Raw genomic sequence first — 17,808 nt, forward strand, 5'->3', positions numbered from 1 at the left:
GCTCTTCCACAAAAACCACATGCGGGTGCGCACGTACAGTGCGATTGAAACTTCGTGGCCACACTCAAGGGGCTAAAGAGCTGCATGTGGCTCGCAATCCGCAATTTGCTGACCACTGAGATAGAGAAAAAAGGGGAGAGGCTGGTAGAACAACTCTCTGGCTGGGCTTGATAACTGGAAAGTCTGAAGCATCTGTTTATTTTAAAAGAGAAAAAAGAAACACAGAAAAGGGAGTCATCTTATCTCAGTCACATTCATGAAATGGCAGTATATAAACTTTTAATGCATAAGGGAATATTTTAATTGTTTATTCTCCTCTTTCAGCTTTCCCTACTGGAAAAGGCTGGATTTGGAGGTGTCCTTCTATATGTTGATCCTTGTGATTTACCAAAGACTGCAAATCTTGACGATGACACCTTCATGGTATCACTGAATCCAGGAGGAGACCCTTCTACGCCTGGTTATCCAAGTGTCGGTAAGTTCCCTGATAATCTTCATTATTCTTGTGCGCATTACAAGACTGCAATATATAAACACATGCTACCTAAACTAAGCAAGGGATAGTAAAGTCAAAGAATTCTTACCACTCCATATTTTAAAAAGCGAATTTTGTATTTTCTCAGACTACAGACTACTCATTTGCTTATATATACTAGTATATATGAGGCCCGGTGCACAGATTGATTTCAGAGAGGAAGAGAGAGAAACATCAACGATGAGAGAGAATCATTGATCGGCTTCCTCCTGCACGCCCCACACTGGGGATCAAGTCTGCAACCTGGGCAAGTGCCCTTGACAGGAATTGAACCTGAGACCCTTCAGCCCGCAGGCCGACACTCTATCCACTGAGCCAAACCAGCTAGGGCTGGAATAGATATTTTTAAAAGTCTTTAATAGATTATCTGTCTTCATAAATTACAGTACCATGAACAAAGAAAAACACATTTTATATGTTATTATTGATTGAGAAGAAAAATTAACACCATGTGTGATGGGCAATCTGTGTTGGTGGCAAACATGTGCACAAAATGCTGCTCTGGGATAGCTGTAATAACTTTAAGTCCAGAGTCGGGGGGTATATTTAGTTAAATTAGATGAATAAAGTAGTGAGAAATTATGTTGGAAAAGAGTGGAGTTAATATGATCAGTTTGTGTGGTTACCTAAGAGAAAGGATCTCATTGGTTTGGCCAGTTTCTGGCAGTACAGAGGGGGCCTTCTTTGCATCAAACATCCTTCCCCTTCCCTGGAAGCTGTGTTCATGTAAAGGAGTCATGTGGCAGAGGAAAGATAACTGTGATTTTGGCAGGTGCTCATTCATCATTGAATTTTTGTCCCATGTGCCATTGTCAGGTATTACGTTTATACAGGCTTGGCTGAGGAAAATGCTCCTTGGACCTTCTTCCAGGGTGATACTAACCCATTAACCATGACATTTCAGCCAGTAATTAAACTACCGAAACTTTTATGCAATTATTTATGTGTTCTGCCAATATTTTCCTTGTTCTCCACAAAATATCACAAAAGATTTTACTAATTATCTTACTCAAGTCCAGCTGGTGTGACTTTACCAATCAATCAATAAATTTCTCCAACAAAGAAATAAATTGAGGTGTGAGTTATAATTTGTGCTTTGTGTGTGGGGGGTGTCTACTGACTACTGCTCTGTTTTCTAAAATACTCCTTTAACTCAGGTAAGAATTTCCTTTGGTACCTCATTGATCTGTATTTTGTATGATCTACTGTCTCAGTACAATTTTTAAATTAAAATTAGGAGGTGTTCATCTATAATCTCTGTGCATCAGAAATATCTGTCCAGCTCTCTTATTCGGAGATTCTCTAGAATTCCCTGGTTTCAGTGCCTCAGTTTAGGGAGGTTGCACCTGGCAGCTAAGTATTTGTGACAAATCAATGGGCTGCAATGCTACTGAAAAGTAGACACTTTATGGATACTCTGCTTAAGTTGGCAAGTTGCCCAGCTGACAACATTTACTCTAAACATTATTCTGACACAGGTCATTTCATAAATGTGGAATGCAGTCAAGTCTAGTAAAATGCTGGCTAGTCTTGAGCAATCTCAGAATGCTTTCTTTTCAAGTCATTTCTACTTACAAAAAGTTGCAAATATAGTTACTATGTATACATTTATCCCAGAGTCTATACAATAAAACTATCAAAGTCATAAAATTAGCATTGATACAATGCTGTTAACTAATTATAGACTTTTTTTCAGATTTCCTCAATTCTCTTACTATTTTCTTTTCTGCTGCTACATCCAATCCAGAATTCCATACTGTATTTAGTTTCCTAGTTTACTTAATCCTCTCCAATCTGAAAGGCTTTCTTTCATTGCCTTGACCCTTTCAAGAATATTTGGTAGTTGATTTTGTAGAATGTCCCTCAATTGAGCTTGCCCAGTGTTTTCTGATGATCATATTGTGGTTCTGCATTTTTGGCAGGGATACTGGGGAAAGGATGATGTGCCCTTCTCAGTGCATCACATAAGGCAGTGCATACTGTGCATATGTCTCATGTCTCATGATGCTAACTTTAATCCCTTGTTCATGGTGATGTCTGACAGTTCGCTCCACTGTATAGTTACTATTTTTTTTATTTTCTAATTAATGAAGGTCTTCTGGAAAGATGAGACTATGTAAACATCTTTTTTATCATACTTTTCCCATAAATGTTAGCATCCATCAATGGTTCTTGTTTATTAAAATTTTTATCTGGTATTTGCCAAGTGATGATTTACCATTTCCATCATTCCTTTAGAATACGTTTTAAAGATATACGTTTACAATATCAGTAGTCTTACTTGCCACTTACATTCTTAAACAAAGATAAAATGACTAATCATTTTCTGCAAAATAGAAATCAGAATTTTTAAATTTAATGACAAAATAACAGTTTAATACATGATATTATCTACTATGTTACTCATGTACTTCTAGATGATTCACATGAATAATTCTTTTACAAATATAATGACAGAGTGAGGAAGGGTGAGGAAGGGAGAGGACCTCTTTTGTACCTATAACACACAGGAAAGGCACATATACAGCCCATTGTATTTATCTTTTTGCCTTGTATGCTAAGAATCTCTGATTAACTGCAATGATTTATACCCCTGTTTTATATTTATTTATCCCTCTTTGTTGACATTTTCTTAATTGTCTGTGTCTTATGGATTTACTCACATTAAAAAAATAATGCAACCCTCCTCAAAAAATTTTGGGGGAGAAAGAAGGTTGTGAATTGTAAATAAAAACTACAAATAATAATTTGTTCAAAATGAACAATAGTATCTGAATAGTTATTAGAGGAATTAATTAAAATCTATTTTGGGGTAGTAGGAGGTCCTTAATATATGGTGACAGGAGAAGATTTGACTTTGGGTGGTGGGCACCTGGTGCAATATACAGATCTTATACCATAAAAACCCACACCTGAAACCTATATGTTCATGTTGACCAATGTCACCCCAATAAATTTAATAGAAACAAAAATACCTCTTTTTCCAGTTTTAGGAACTTTATTTTATTAACTAACCTAAGGATGTTTAAGTTCCAAAAAAGTAGTAGATATTGACTAAAATCCAAAGAAGTGTTTGTGTTTGTTTGTTTTTAATATAAGCAAAGTAAACAAAATAGTATAATGAACTCTCTGTATACCTCCTTTGGCGTCATCAACTAGACACATTCTACCATGATGTGTTTTGTACATCCCCTTACATCCCACATCACCCCTTGCTATTTTTCCAGATAAACTTTACATATCTTGAAATGCACACATCTTAATTGACAAAAGGATACACCCATGTAATCTCTATGCCTCTTAACTGACCAAAGAATACACCCATGTACTCACCCATGTAATATCCACACACCATTTTTTTAGGTTAAAAAAAACCCACTTTCATCACCTTTGAAAGTTCTTAGTGCTTTCAGAGTGACTCCACATCACTAGCCCCAGCTAACCACCCTCTCACTTTTCTCATGCTACAAAAATTTAGAACATCATAAAAGTGGAAACAAGCAATATTTATGTGTTTTTGTGTGGGTTCTTTTGCTCAGTATGGGTGTTTTGTAGTTCACTCCCTTTGATTGCTGACAAGTATACTACAATGTTTGTATTGATTCAAGGAAATGTTTTTTAAACAGAATGCTGATGCACTCTTCTATAACACATGATCCAAATGGACTACCCAGACAAGACACAGGGACTTCCTATGTGGTAGTTCTGCTCAGTAAGTCTCATTGCATATCCAAATAGTTCTTGATTATTATAGAACTAGAGGCCCAGTGCACAAAAATTTGTGAACTCGGGGGGTCCCTCAGCCTGGCTGTGCCCTCTCGCAGTCTGGGCCCCCTCGGGGGATGTCCACCTGCTGGCTTAGGCCCGCTCCCTAGGGGAACGGGCATAAGCTGGCAGTCAGACATCCCTCTGGCAGCCCGGGAGCCCTCAGGGGATGTCCACTTGCCAGCGGGGAGCAGGCCTAAGCTGCAGTCGGACATCCTTAGCACTGCTGAGGAGACAGGAGAGGCTCCCGCCACCACCTCTGTGCTGGCAGCCATCAGCCTGGCTTGTAGCTGAGCAGAGTCCCCCTGTGGGAGTGTACTGACCACCAGAGGGTAGCTCCTGCATTGAGCGTCTGCCCCCTGGTGGTCAGTGTGTGTCATAGTGACCAGTCATTCCCAGTCGTTCTGCTGTTAGGGTCAGTTTGCATATTACCCTTTTATATATAGGATTAGAGCAAAGAGTAAAAGTTTTCAAATAAGTTTTGCTCATATTACACAAAAAAGAATGTCTTATTTTTTAACAAAAGCAAGTCTTTGGCTTCAATTTGCCTATTATCTTTTCTGAGCCTTATTTTATTCAAAATTAAGAAAGAGGAATATCTATACCTGTATCTATATTTGCAGCCTACAGATTGTTAGTAAGGAAATGAAAACCTCAAGCTCCACCCCAGATGATATAGGAACTTTGAGGGAGAGGCCCACCTTCTTCGTCCTAACAGACCCTCCAGGAAATTTTGATACAACTGAATTTTGAGAACCACTAAACTTCAGAAATACATTCTTTATCTACCACTGGGGCTACTTACCTAAACTTTGTGATCTCATCTTCTATTGCCGCCTTTAATTTTGTCATCTCCACCTCAACCAGGACATAGAAATGTGTGTTTTGGATCCTCAACCCAATTTTTGTGCTTAGTGGGCTCTCAGTAAATATTTGTTGAGTGAATAACTTGTTCTGTTAACATGGCTAATCTTCTTCGATGATTCTTATCCTGGGCTATACCTTGATTTTAATGAACCTCATTAAAACTCATTTTTAAAAAAGTTTGTATAAGCACTTACCCATGATAGGTTTGTTTACAAAATATATGATTTTTCTTTTCTCCTTAAAGGCTTCTCTCAATTCTCTCTCATCTCTTCTGCCAAACAAAATAGCAGACAATCCATTGATTCAAAAAGTTTTGAAATTCTAATTAAGGTGTTAGGATATCAAAAGTCAAATCTATTATCTTAATTTCTATGATATGTTATCAACTATGTCAAGGATTAAATGTCTAAAGTAAAAAATGCATCATAACTGCTTTTACCAATTTGCTACAAGTTTTCAGCTACTTTAAATTATATCCCAAGCAAATCTCTTCTAGAAACTTGTAATTTTAGAATACTAACTGACATGTAGCACAGTTCTGTTCTCAGCTTGAAGCACAAGTAACTTGAAAATGTTACCTAGGGACGCAGGTAAATAAGTCCTAAAAACTGATATTTACAGTAACTGACCATAATTGTAACACCAGTGATCAGTTCTAATCCAAATGTACTTGGCTAAAATTATTAATCAAACAGCTACATAGGGTGAGGCTCAAAACAAAGAGGTAATCAGAAAGATATGGGGGAGCATAACAATAGGAAGGTAAGAAATGGATATCTTAAAAAGAAGAAGTATTCTACTTGGTCTATATTGAAAGTGGAAAAGAAAATTCTTTTCCAATTTCTAGCACTAAGATTGTTTTATATCTGAAGGACTAAAAATAGTAATCAGAGTTATAAATGCTTTCCATGCACTTGATTTAATAATTTACCTTCTGAAATTCTGTTGTCTACAGAGCTGATTTTAATGTTAGTACTATCTCCAGACAATTGCCCGGCTAATCTATGGACTACTAGTTAATTGAAATCCAAGATACTTATTTCATCTTGACTTAGACTTAATTCTCCAGATCCACTATTTCCTGAAATCCATCCCAATTTAATGCTTCATCTCTCTGTCTGTATTTGTTATAATCCTGTTTGTTTGTACTTATTGTTGTTGTTTTTCTTTGCTTTAAATTCTAGAGAGGAAAGTCAGAATTTTCAGTGGTTTTACTCTAGTGGAGGGTATCAAACAGCACAGCTTATTTAGTATTCCCAGTGTTATAGTTCAATGGATCTGTGTTGTTTATGTACTGTCTGTTCAACATCCTCTCTGCCAACCAAGACCATTAAAGAATATCAGTGTAATGTGTGACAAGTCTTCACTAGGTGTTCTTGGTCCAGTTACCTTGACAAATGTCTAAAGGCTGACTGGAGTTGATACTAAATCAACTGAGACAATGTTAAACTATTCCCTGACTAGAACAGCAGAAAATATAAATATATGCCTAGTTGTCAAAGCAAATGCTAGATATTCACAGCATGAAATGCCTCATCAATTGGTGAGGAAACAATAAAGTATCCATATTTTTACTACTTTAAGGTAACTGGTGGTTCTTGTATATGTCCTAAAGGCTTTAGATTTATATGCAATATTGTTCAGCTTCTTTCTTGGAACCATTTAAAGAGATGCTCATTGTTAAGCTGTTTACATATTTTTTTCAGAAAGTTTAATTCACAACATATTAAGAAAAGGGCTTATTTAAAATCACAGGGTTCCTTTCAAAATTCTAATTTTTTAAAAATGTATCTTTATTGTTGAAAATATTTTTCCCCAGCGACCCTCTGTATGCTGCTCCATATGTTTTTTTATCTCAAACAGGGAAATTTTCAATTGATTGTATCAATGTCTCCTTTTAAAGAACATTTTTGAATGACTACTGTTCATATGAAATATGTGTCATTTAGTACATTAGTCACTCAGAATATTCTTTAAATTAAACACACAGTCTATCTGCTTAGGAATCAAGTTTCCACTGAGGTCCATGTTGATTCTAAGAGGATGCTAAAATCCACTGCTTAAAAAAGAAATGATTCTTCAATGCATTTTCATCGCAATGAATAAAATGTTAATGAACAAAATCAATTAGTAAATTTAAAAATCGAATTGGCTTTATTGAATGATTCACGAACTGTAGTGTCCACAGTAAACAGAGAGGTGCTCTGAGAATTCAAAAATGGAAGGTTTTTTAGGGGCAGAACCTGGGCAGGACAAGCTAGTTATTAGTAAAAGAAATGAAAGGTGTTTTTTTTGTTTGTTTTGTTGTTTTGTTTTGTTTTGTTTTTCAGGCAAGGTACATTTCTTTGGGGGAAGGGAGGCAGGGTTCTTATCAGGCAGATAGATACCTCCTTAGTCTCCATCAGGGAATTCTAGACTGACTGTTTAGGATCACATTTTTGGGAGGGGATGCAAGTGCAATTACCAGTAAGTCTTGGTTTGCTCTCCTGGGTGCAAGTGACTCCACCTTGGAGCTGCAGTTTCTTTTTACTTTAATTTTTATTTTTCAACTTCAGTTGACATTCAATATCATATTAGTTTCAGGTATACAGCATAGGGATTAGATATTCATACAACATATGAAACAATCTTATTTTGCATCTACCATGCATAACTGAGGTCATTGAGATTTATGAAAATAAGTTGCATTTGGTGTGATATCAGCAGACAAATGATCCAAATCCAATGCTGAACAAAGTTTAGCTTCAGTTGTTTTTCTCCTACTTTCAATACATGCTCGAGGGTAACATTGAAGGTGAGATGTAATGGTAAAATTATAAAGCTTGCCTACAGGTTTAGACTGTTTCAATAGGAAATCAGAACAAATTTAGATTGAATCACATGCAATTTTCAATATTCTCTCACAGTACTGTTTTGTAAGTTTACCTATAGTGATGGAAATTGAATAGAACAAAATAAATTAATTGAACAATTATTTAACTAAATAAAAATGTAAGGGAAAACAGCAAGGACAAAAAGACTTATTTTTTCAATCTCAAAATTATGAAGATTATTTTAGTGAAAAAGATTCAAAACTGTGTCATTTTCCCAACTTTATAAACCTTTTTATTTAATAGCTTTAAACTTTGGAAAATATAATCATCTAATTGTCTTTTTCAAAGATTTAAATTATTGTTGCAATCATTAGTACAGCCATCTTTTCTAGGAACTGACAATAGCTGAGCAGAAAAAAAACAGCTAAAATAGCATAAAAGAATAGGAATGAACCTGAGAAATAATAAATCATGATGATGAATATAACTAATTTTACTTTTCCCAGCCAATTTTCATGCTTTCTTGTCTGCTAAGGTCAGGAACCATAAATAGCTACCGTATCAGATATTATTGTTCGCAAACTTTTCTTAGAGAAAAATATCATTAGTACAACTGTTGTCACATGTAAACTTAATAAAAGTCAATACAGCCTGTTTTTATATTCATTGTCAAATGATAAAGGCAACAAAAAATAACAATCTTTTTTTAAAAAATTCTTAACTATTTATTATGAAGAATGGGTTTTCAGTATTATAATGTGTTACATATAATTTTCATAATCTCATATATTAAGTATCAATGCCTTAAGAAATTCATTTCCAAAAAATAGTGAACCCTAAAGTATCCTTTGTTGATGTCTTTCAGAAACTAGGATGTAACTTTCTAAAGTAAATTTTTATTTTCTAGCTAGTGGCAGAAAATAATCTGTATTATACCAAACCATTCTAAAAATTAGTACTTCGTTATATAGTGGATATATAAAAATTTTCCACATACATGTGGAAATGCCATGCTCTATTTATTGTTTAATTCTCCCTAAGTAAGTCAAGGTAATTAAGAGTTTCATTAACTCCTTTTAATTTTTTTTTAATTTTTAATGATTTTTCAGCTTTATTGAGTGATACTTGACAAATATAAGTGTGATATATTTTAAGTTTACAACATTATGTTTTGATATATGTATAAATTGTGAAGACTTTCCACCATTGAGTTAACAAATCCATCATCTCACAGTATTATTTTGTATGTAGGAGAACACTTGAGTTCTACTCATAGAAAATTTCTACTATACCTTACAATATTCTCAACTATAGTCACCATGTTATACGTTAGATTCTCAGACCTTACTCTTATTGTAAAGTAAAAGTTTGTTCCTTTTTGCCAGATCATCCTTATCCCTCTTCCCCCAACTCTACTATGGCAACCACCATTACAACTCTGTTTCTCTAAGTTCAACTTTTTTCTTTTTTTTTTTAATCCAAATATATGTGATACTCTGCAGTGTTTTTCTTCTCTGCCTGGCTTATTTCACTTAGCTTCACTTAGCATAACGCCCTCCAGTTTCATCCACAGTGTGGCAAATAGGAGAATACTTTTTGTATACGATATTTTTCTTATCCATTCATCTGTTGACTGGCACATGGGAGCGTTTCATACTTTGGCTATTGGGAATAATGCCGCCATCAATATAGGAGTACAGACATCTATTTGAAATAATAACTTCATTGCCTTTTGATATATACACAGATGTGGAATTGCTGGATCATATGGTAATTTGTTAAAGAAACTTCATAATGTTTTCCATAGGGGCTGTACCAATTTACATGCCCACCAACAGTGGAAAGAATTCCTTTTGCTCCCCATCCTCATCAGCATGTGCTTCTTTTGAATTGTTGGTAGTAGACATTTTAACAAGTGTTAGAATTTGCATATTTTGGATATTAAATCCTTATCAGATAGGGATTTTCAATTTTTTTTTTCCCATTCCACATGCTACCTTTTCATTTTGTTGATTGTTTCCTTTGGTGTGCAGTAGAGTTTTAGTTTGATGTAATCTCATTGTTTATGTTTGCTTTTGTTTTCTTTGTTTTTGGTGTGTCAAATCCCCCCCAAAATAGTATTAAGACCAATGTAAAAGGGCTTACTCCCTATGTTTTCTGCTAGTAGTTGTATGGTTTCATGTGTTATCTTCACATCCTTAATCCATTTTGATTTGATTTTTTGTTGGTTGGATTAAGTAGTAGTCCAGTTTTATTCTTCTGCATGTGAATATCGACTTTCCTACAACCATTTATTTATTTATTTTTATATTTGTTACAAATATTGTTGTTGCTAGAATTTGACTTGCTCTCAGGGAGATTTGAAGATCTGGAGTCTGCATATCCATTTGCCAGAAAAATCCATATCTCTCATTTTCTGAGAATTCCCACTAAGAATAAGTTTGATTGAGCTGCCCCAGGTCAAATTGAACATCTGGAAAAGAACTTCCATGTCAGCTGAAGTTGTGCACCTTTAAATACTCTAGTGAACAAGTTCTAGGAGGAGGATTTGGGTAGGGTTCCTTTTTGTGCAAAATGTATGGATATATTTACACATTTCATTATAGGGTCAAATTAGACTGTACATGAGCAGATAGTAAAATAAAATTTGGCAATTATCTTGTTCATTATTGAAGAGACTAACCTTTTTATTTCATAGCCCACATACCTTTGTCCTAAACTAATTTAACAAATGTGCATGGTTTTATTTCTGGTCTCTCTTTGTGTGTTATTGATTTATGTGTCTGTTTTTTATCTAATAACTAGAGGCCCAATGCATGAATTCATGCATGGGTGGAGTCCCTCAACCTGGTTGGCAATCAGGGCCAATCCGGGCTGGCTGGGGGGAGGGACTGCAGAAGGTTGGATGGCTGCTGGAGGTTGTCTGTGGGAGCGCACTAACCACCAGCGGGCAGCTCCTGTGTTGAGCATCTTCCCCCTAGTGGTCAGTGCACGTCATAGCTACCAGCTGGTCGTAATGGTCACTTACGCTTTTATATGTATACTAGAGGCCCAGTGCACAAAAATTTGTGCACTCGGGGGAGAGAGGAGGTCCCTCAGCCCGGCCTGTGCCCACACTCAGTCTGGGACCCCTCAGGGGATGACCACCTGCTGGCTTAGTCCCGCTCCCCGGGGGATTGGGCCTAAGATGGCAATCAGACATCCCTCTGGCAGCCCGGCAGCCCTCCGGGGATGTCCACTTGCCAGCGGGGAGCAGGCCTAAGCTGCAGTCAGACATCCTTAGCGCTGCTGAGGAGGTAGGAGAGGCTCCCACCACCACTGTTGTACTGGCAGCCATCAGCCTGGCTTGTAGCTGAGCAGAGCTCCTCCCATGTGAGAGCACCCTGACCACCAGAGGGCAGCTCCTGCATTGAGCGTCTGCCCTCTGGTGGTCAGTGTGTGTCATAGTGACCAGTCATTCCCAGTCCTTCTGCTGTTAGGGTCAGTTTGCATATTTCCCTGTTACTATATAGGATAGAGGCCTGGTGCATGGGTGGGGGCTGGCTGGTTTGCCCTGAAGGGTGTCCCCAATCAGGGTGGGGGTTCCGCTTGGGTGCCTGGCCAGCCTGGATGAGGGGATGATTGCTGTTTGCAGCTGGTAACACCGCCTTCAGGGTGGGGGTCCCCACTGGGGTGCCTGGCCAGTCTGGGTGAGGGGCTGAGGGCCGTTTTCAGGCTGGTGGGTGACTGAAGCTCCCAACCTCTCCTTTTTTTCTTTTTTTTTTATTCGGGGATTTATTTACCTTCTATGGCTGTCACTAGAGCTGAGAGCCGGCTTTAGCTCTGAGGCTCGGCTCCAGGGCTCCAGCTCTGAGACCTCAGCTGCTGAAAGCAGGTATCTGGGCTTTGTTTAGCTTCTATAATTGCAACATAGTTGCTTAGACTGCAGCTCAGAGGCTGGCAGCAGCAGGCGGGAAACCTTGGCTTCCTCCATCACTGGAGCAACCTGTTCGCTTCAGCTGCCTGGCTGCCGGCCGCCATCTTGGTTGGCAGTTAATTTGCATATCGCCCTGATTAGCCAATGGGAAGCGTGTCGGAGGTATGCTTCGCTCCCTTCTCCGTTGCCTCGCTCCCTCCCGTCTCTGCTGCCTCGGGTCTGATCCCGTGTCTGCTGCCTTGGCTCCCTCCCTTCTCCGCCACTTTGCTCCCTTCTGCAGCACTTGGCTTCCTTCTATGCTGTCTTCAGTCTTCGCTCCATGCCAGCATATACAAATTAACTGCCATCTTTGTTGGATTAATTTGCATACATGATCTGATTGGCTGGTGGGCGTAGCGGAGGGAAGGTCAATTTTCATGTTTTTAGTTTATTAGTGTAGATAGACTATAGGCCCAGTGCACAAAATTCGTGCATGGGAGGGCGGGTCCCTCAGCCTGGCCTACACCCTCTCCAATTCGGGACCCCTTGGGGGTTGTCCGATTGCCTCTTGCAATCCAGGACCACTGCCTGCCTGCACGATTATCCCTAACCCTTCTGCCTGCCTGCCTGATCACCCCTAACCACCTCTGCCTGCCTGATCGCCCCTAACCACCTTTGCCTGCATGATCGCTCCTAACCACCTCTGCCTGCCTGCCTGATTGCGCCTAACTGCTCCCCTACTGGCCTGATTTTCCCTAACTGCTCTCCTACTGGCCTGATTGCCCCTAACTGCTCCCCTGCTGGCCTGATTGCCCCAACCGCCTCTGCTTTGTCCCACACCCAGAACCCAGGATTCCCTCCTCCAACAGGTCACAGGCACCCAGGACCTGGGCTTCCTTCCCTCTGGCTGGCCACAGGCACCCAGGACCCAGGCCGGCTTTGCCCAGACTGGCAGCAGCTGCAGGGTACCATGGACGGGCAGCTTCACATAGGCCGCAGCCGCAGGCACCCAGGACCGCGGGGCAGGCGACTTGTCCTTCTCCCAGGCCACAGGCGCAGATGCTGGTGCCCAGGACCATGGGACATGTGGCTTGTCCCTCTCCCGGACCACAGCCTGGCTGGTCCCCATTCCTCTCTCCCCAGTGTTGAGTGTCTGAGCTGTTATGGCGTGAGGGCGTGAGGGTGTGATGACCCTTTGCATATTAGCTCTTTATTATATAGGATATGCTATTTGGATTGTTTTGAAATGAATTTGTAATCAGGAAATGTAATGCCTTTATCTTTTTTTTTTTTCTTCAAGGTTGCTTTGGCTCTTTGAGATATTTGTAGTTCATTCTCCATTCTTTATTAATTTTAATGTTGTATTTTGTATTTCATTAGAAATTCTAATGCCATTAGAGTTTTTATAGGGATTTTATTGAATCTGTAGATTGCTGTGGGTATTTTGGACATTTTAACAATATTAATTCTTCTAATCCAAACACATGGGGCATTTATACATTTAGTTGTGTCTTTTTCAGTTTTTTCATCAACATTTTATAGTTTTCAATGTACAGACATTTCACCTCATTGGATAAATTTATTCCCAAATATTTTATTATTATTGATGCTATTGTAAATTGGATTGTTTTCTTAAATTCTCTTTCCAATAGTTTGTTCTTATATAGAAACACAACATATTTTTGTATATTAATTTTTTATTTCACAACTCTACTGAATTTGTTTATCATTTATAATATTTTGGGGGAAGTGTTTTTTGGAAATACATATATGTCATCTGCAACAGAGACAATTTTTATTCTTTCATATTGATTTGGATGCCTTTTATTTTACTTTCTTGCCTAATTGCTTAGGCCAGGATGTTCAGTGTTATGTTGAATAAAAGTGGTCAGAGTGGACATTCTTGTTTTTCCTGATCTTGGAGGAAAGGCTATTAGCTTTCCAATAGTGATTATAATGTTAGCTAAGGCTTGTCATACATATATGGTCACATTTAATATAGTGTGTTACATTGAGTCATGTTTCCTCTATACTCAATTTGTTTAAAATTTCTTTTATCATAAAGGATGTTTAATTTTGAGAGTGATTATTATTTTTTAACTGTAATAGGATGTCTTTTTCGTATCTATTGAGGTGATCATGTGATTTTATCCTTCATTTTGTTAATATAGTGAATCACATTGCTTTGCATATGTTGAACCATCCTTGAGTCCATGAATTAATCTAACTTGCTCATGGTGTATTTTCCTCAATGTACTTCTGAATTCTGTTTACTATTATTTTGTTGAGGATTTTTGCATCTATGTCAATCAGGGATATTGGCCCGTGATTTCCTTTCCTTTCTTTTCTTCATTTTTTTTTTCAGTGTAATGTTGACATTATGAGTTTGGAAGTTTCTGTCCTCTTTTTTTGTTTTTGAAAAAGTTTGAGAAGGATTGTTACTACTTCTTTAAAGGTTTCTTAGAATTAAGCCATCTGGTCCTTCACTTTCATTGTTGGGAGGTTTCTGATTACTGATTTAATCTCCTTACTAGCAATTTGTCAGTTCAGATTTCCCATTTCTTCATGACTCAGTCCTAGTAGTTTGCATGTGTCTAGGAAAGTATCTACTTCTTTTAGATTGTCCAATTTGTTGGCATAAAATTGCCTATATTAGTCTCTTGGTCCCTTCAACAATCTTGCTCTGATTCCCTAAATTAATAGCATCCAATAATATACTATTAAATTTTATTAACAATCATTTGCTTCCTAAATAGTTTTCAATCATTCACGTATAACTAATTTATTTTAGGTAACTATAAAAATTCTAAAATGTGTTATCCAATGTCAAATAAGGTGTGCTCATCACCTGTATAGAAGTTTTCTATTAATTTTAATATAAACTTAATTATATATATGATTATATAGTCATGTGTATTTGAAATACAGCATTTGACCTTTATGTATCCCGGTTTTCCTTTTGCAAAACCTATTATAGTAAAAATGTTTTGTTTCTTTATAGTTTTACTTCAAATTTACTATAAAATAGATCTAAACTTTAACTGGAAAATAGCTAAATAAATCAAGATATCAATATATATTTTTCAGCTCTCCATTGAGAGAATGGAGAATCTGGACAGGACATCAGTATGTCTACTACCAAAAATTGGCTTTAACTCCATTCTTGGTTGTAAATTAGAAGGTCTAGAATTGCACTATACCTTGAAGTAGTCACTGGCCAGATGTGGCTATTTAATTTTAAATAAAATTAATTAAAATAATAAAATTCATTTATACTAGCCACATTAAAAGTGTTCAGTAGCCACTCGTGGTTACTTTAGTGCATTTTCATCATTAAAGGAAGTTCTATTGGATGAGAGCTGCAGAGTAAGTGCCTAAAACAAAGTGATTTTATAAAAAATTTGGTGGGTATCTACTGTTTTAGATCATCCATGAGACCCTTTTTGTATATAATCTTGGATAATTAAAGACTGTTTTTCTTTTTCTACCACTTGAATTATTTAAAATCTATTTAAAAGCAGACTAAGAACCACATGTTGGGTATGCTTCATGAATTCTTTTACGGTTTAGTGTTGAACCAAAACATAGTCGAGTGCTTCTAAAGTAAACATTTTCCATTTCCAGTATCCTCTGAAGAGTTTTTGAATTTTAAGTATGTAAAAATAAATCTTGTAATGCTACTTTAAAGTGTTATTGCATTTGCTTCAAGCTGCTGGCATTGTAAATTTCAGTCTCATACAATTTCATTTGAGAGATGCATCCTGGATGAAAAAATGTGTTCTTTTGTTTTGGTTATCCACAGCCACTCAGTCCTAAATTTTCCAGTGAGAATTGAAAAATTAAATCTTTGTAATATTATGTGTGTGTGTGTGGGTGTGTTTTAGATGTAACCATTTCAGTGTTAGACATTTAAGAAGTGTGAACGTGGACTGCTTTTGTAATAAGCCAAACTCCAGGCTTTAGTATCTTTTTTGCATGTAAAATTAGCTCTGTCTAGTGAAAATAAGCAAGGTAATAAACTCTTTCCATGACACTTCAATATAAAATGATGCCACCTGTATATTCACAAAGATTGTGACTTACATGTATATACCCCATATGATTATTGAATACCCTATGGCTTTGAATTGGTCACAGGACTCTTAAAAACCTTCTTTCTTTCTTTTTTCTTTCTTCTTAACTTTCTGATTAATTCCTTGGACTTTTGAGTAACACTTGCAAAATTATATTCAGCAAATTTATTAAAGAAATGGAGGGTTAAACTAAGCTAAAAAGATTTCTTTGGTATAGAATTTTTCAACCTATTATTATTGTGATGTGTTTTTAAAATTCCAAAAGCACTGTAGTTTGGAAAATTTCCCAAATGCATTTACCATGAGTTCATTTTCAGAGGAGCTAAAGGACTATGATTCAGTCAAGCATACTGTAGGATTGCTGGCCTGCCGCCCCTGCCCCTTTCCCTTCTACCCTCTAATCCTTTCTTAGGTTTATGCCCCTACATCGAGATGTATGGTTTGTGCCTCAGCTCTTGCACATTTTTAGCTGTTTGTGATGTAAAAAGCACTAATAGAAAAAGTAGAAAAGAGCAGGGCTGTTAGGTCACATGGCGATGGCAAAGTTAACACCTGCAGATGCACCTGCTTGTGAGTCAGCAGGAAGCAAAACACCCAGCAACTAAAAAGTAGTCCGGTTGATTGTTTAACAATTAAAGTTGTAATTAGATTTATAATTGAATTTTTGGTGTCGTCTACAGTCTAGAAAATCAGTGTATTTCAGCTAATCTTTTCCTCAGCATGATCTGTTCCAGTTCATTGCTAACCATCTTCAAAATCTGTGTGTGTTTTTTGAAACTCAAATTTGAACGGAACTCTTAAACAGCCTTCTTTAACTAGTCCCTCAGGTGGTTTTCCCCATTTTAGTGACAGAATCAAAATGTAATTTTATCCTGTGAAAAATGATAAAGTGACAGTGTTTAAGATAATACAGATATTTACATTTTCAAGCGGTAGGTTAAAAAGATAATGTGCTTTAAGCAATCATTTCTGGAGTACAGATCACTGAAATTTCCCTCTGCTCCACAGCACACTGAAGTTGTTACTATGGTACCTCTATAAAAGTCTCCGTCATTTTAATATTCCAAGAAAACTTGGAATCCATGATGAATATTAAACTGATAAATATTATTTAATAAGTTCAGTAAATTTAAACTTAATATTAAAATAACTGTTAAGCACAGGCCAGTTTACAATTCAGTAACCTGACTCAGAGTGATGTGTGACATTCCTGGGTTGGCTTTTGCTATACTAGGAAAAAACTGGACAAAACCAAGAATATTTCTTTAGGCTTAAGGTATCTGTATAATACACAGACCAACCAGGACACTCGTGAGAGTCAATGGGGTAGATATGAATAACTATGTAAAATGACAGGCATTTGGATGATCTGGCAAAACCAAGCTTCTCCAATAGATTTGACCATGGAATCTAGTTTACATTTTGACGGGAGGTGTTATGGGCTGAATTGTATCCCCTGCCTCCAATTCATATATTTAAGTATGAAGCCTCAGGCCGTATTTGGAGGTAGGGTCTTTAAAGAGGTACTTAAGTTAAAATGAGTGCTTTGGTCTGGACCCCAATCAATAGAATGCATGTCCTTCTAAGAAGAAGAAATGAGGACACAGGGGAAGATGCCCATCTACAAGCCAAGGAGAGAGTCCTCAGAAGAAACCAACCCTACAGACATCTTGATCTTGGACTCCTAGTCTCCAGAATTATGAGGTCATACATTTCTTTTGTTTAATCCACCCAGGCTATAGAACTCTGTTATAGCAGCCCAACAAGTTCATACAAGAGAGAATTATAGAAACAGCTTCTTTGACTTTATTGTCATATATATATATACACACACACACACACACACACACACATATATAT

General features: G+C 37.2%; 1 protein-coding gene across 1 annotated transcript in view; it reads left to right on the top strand.

Moving 5' to 3' along the window:
- NAALADL2 (N-acetylated alpha-linked acidic dipeptidase like 2) overlaps positions 1-17,808 on the top strand; it is a 1,041,900-nt gene that overhangs the window by 627,393 nt on the left and 396,699 nt on the right. Inside the window, 1 exon segment of the mRNA XM_023760057.1 lies at positions 325-475. Coding sequence (XP_023615825.1) covers positions 325-475 — 151 coding nt within the window.

Source organism: Myotis lucifugus, unplaced genomic scaffold, assembly GCF_000147115.1.
Source record: "Myotis lucifugus unplaced genomic scaffold, Myoluc2.0 scaffold_170, whole genome shotgun sequence".
Classification (NCBI taxonomy): Eukaryota; Metazoa; Chordata; class Mammalia; order Chiroptera; family Vespertilionidae; genus Myotis; species Myotis lucifugus.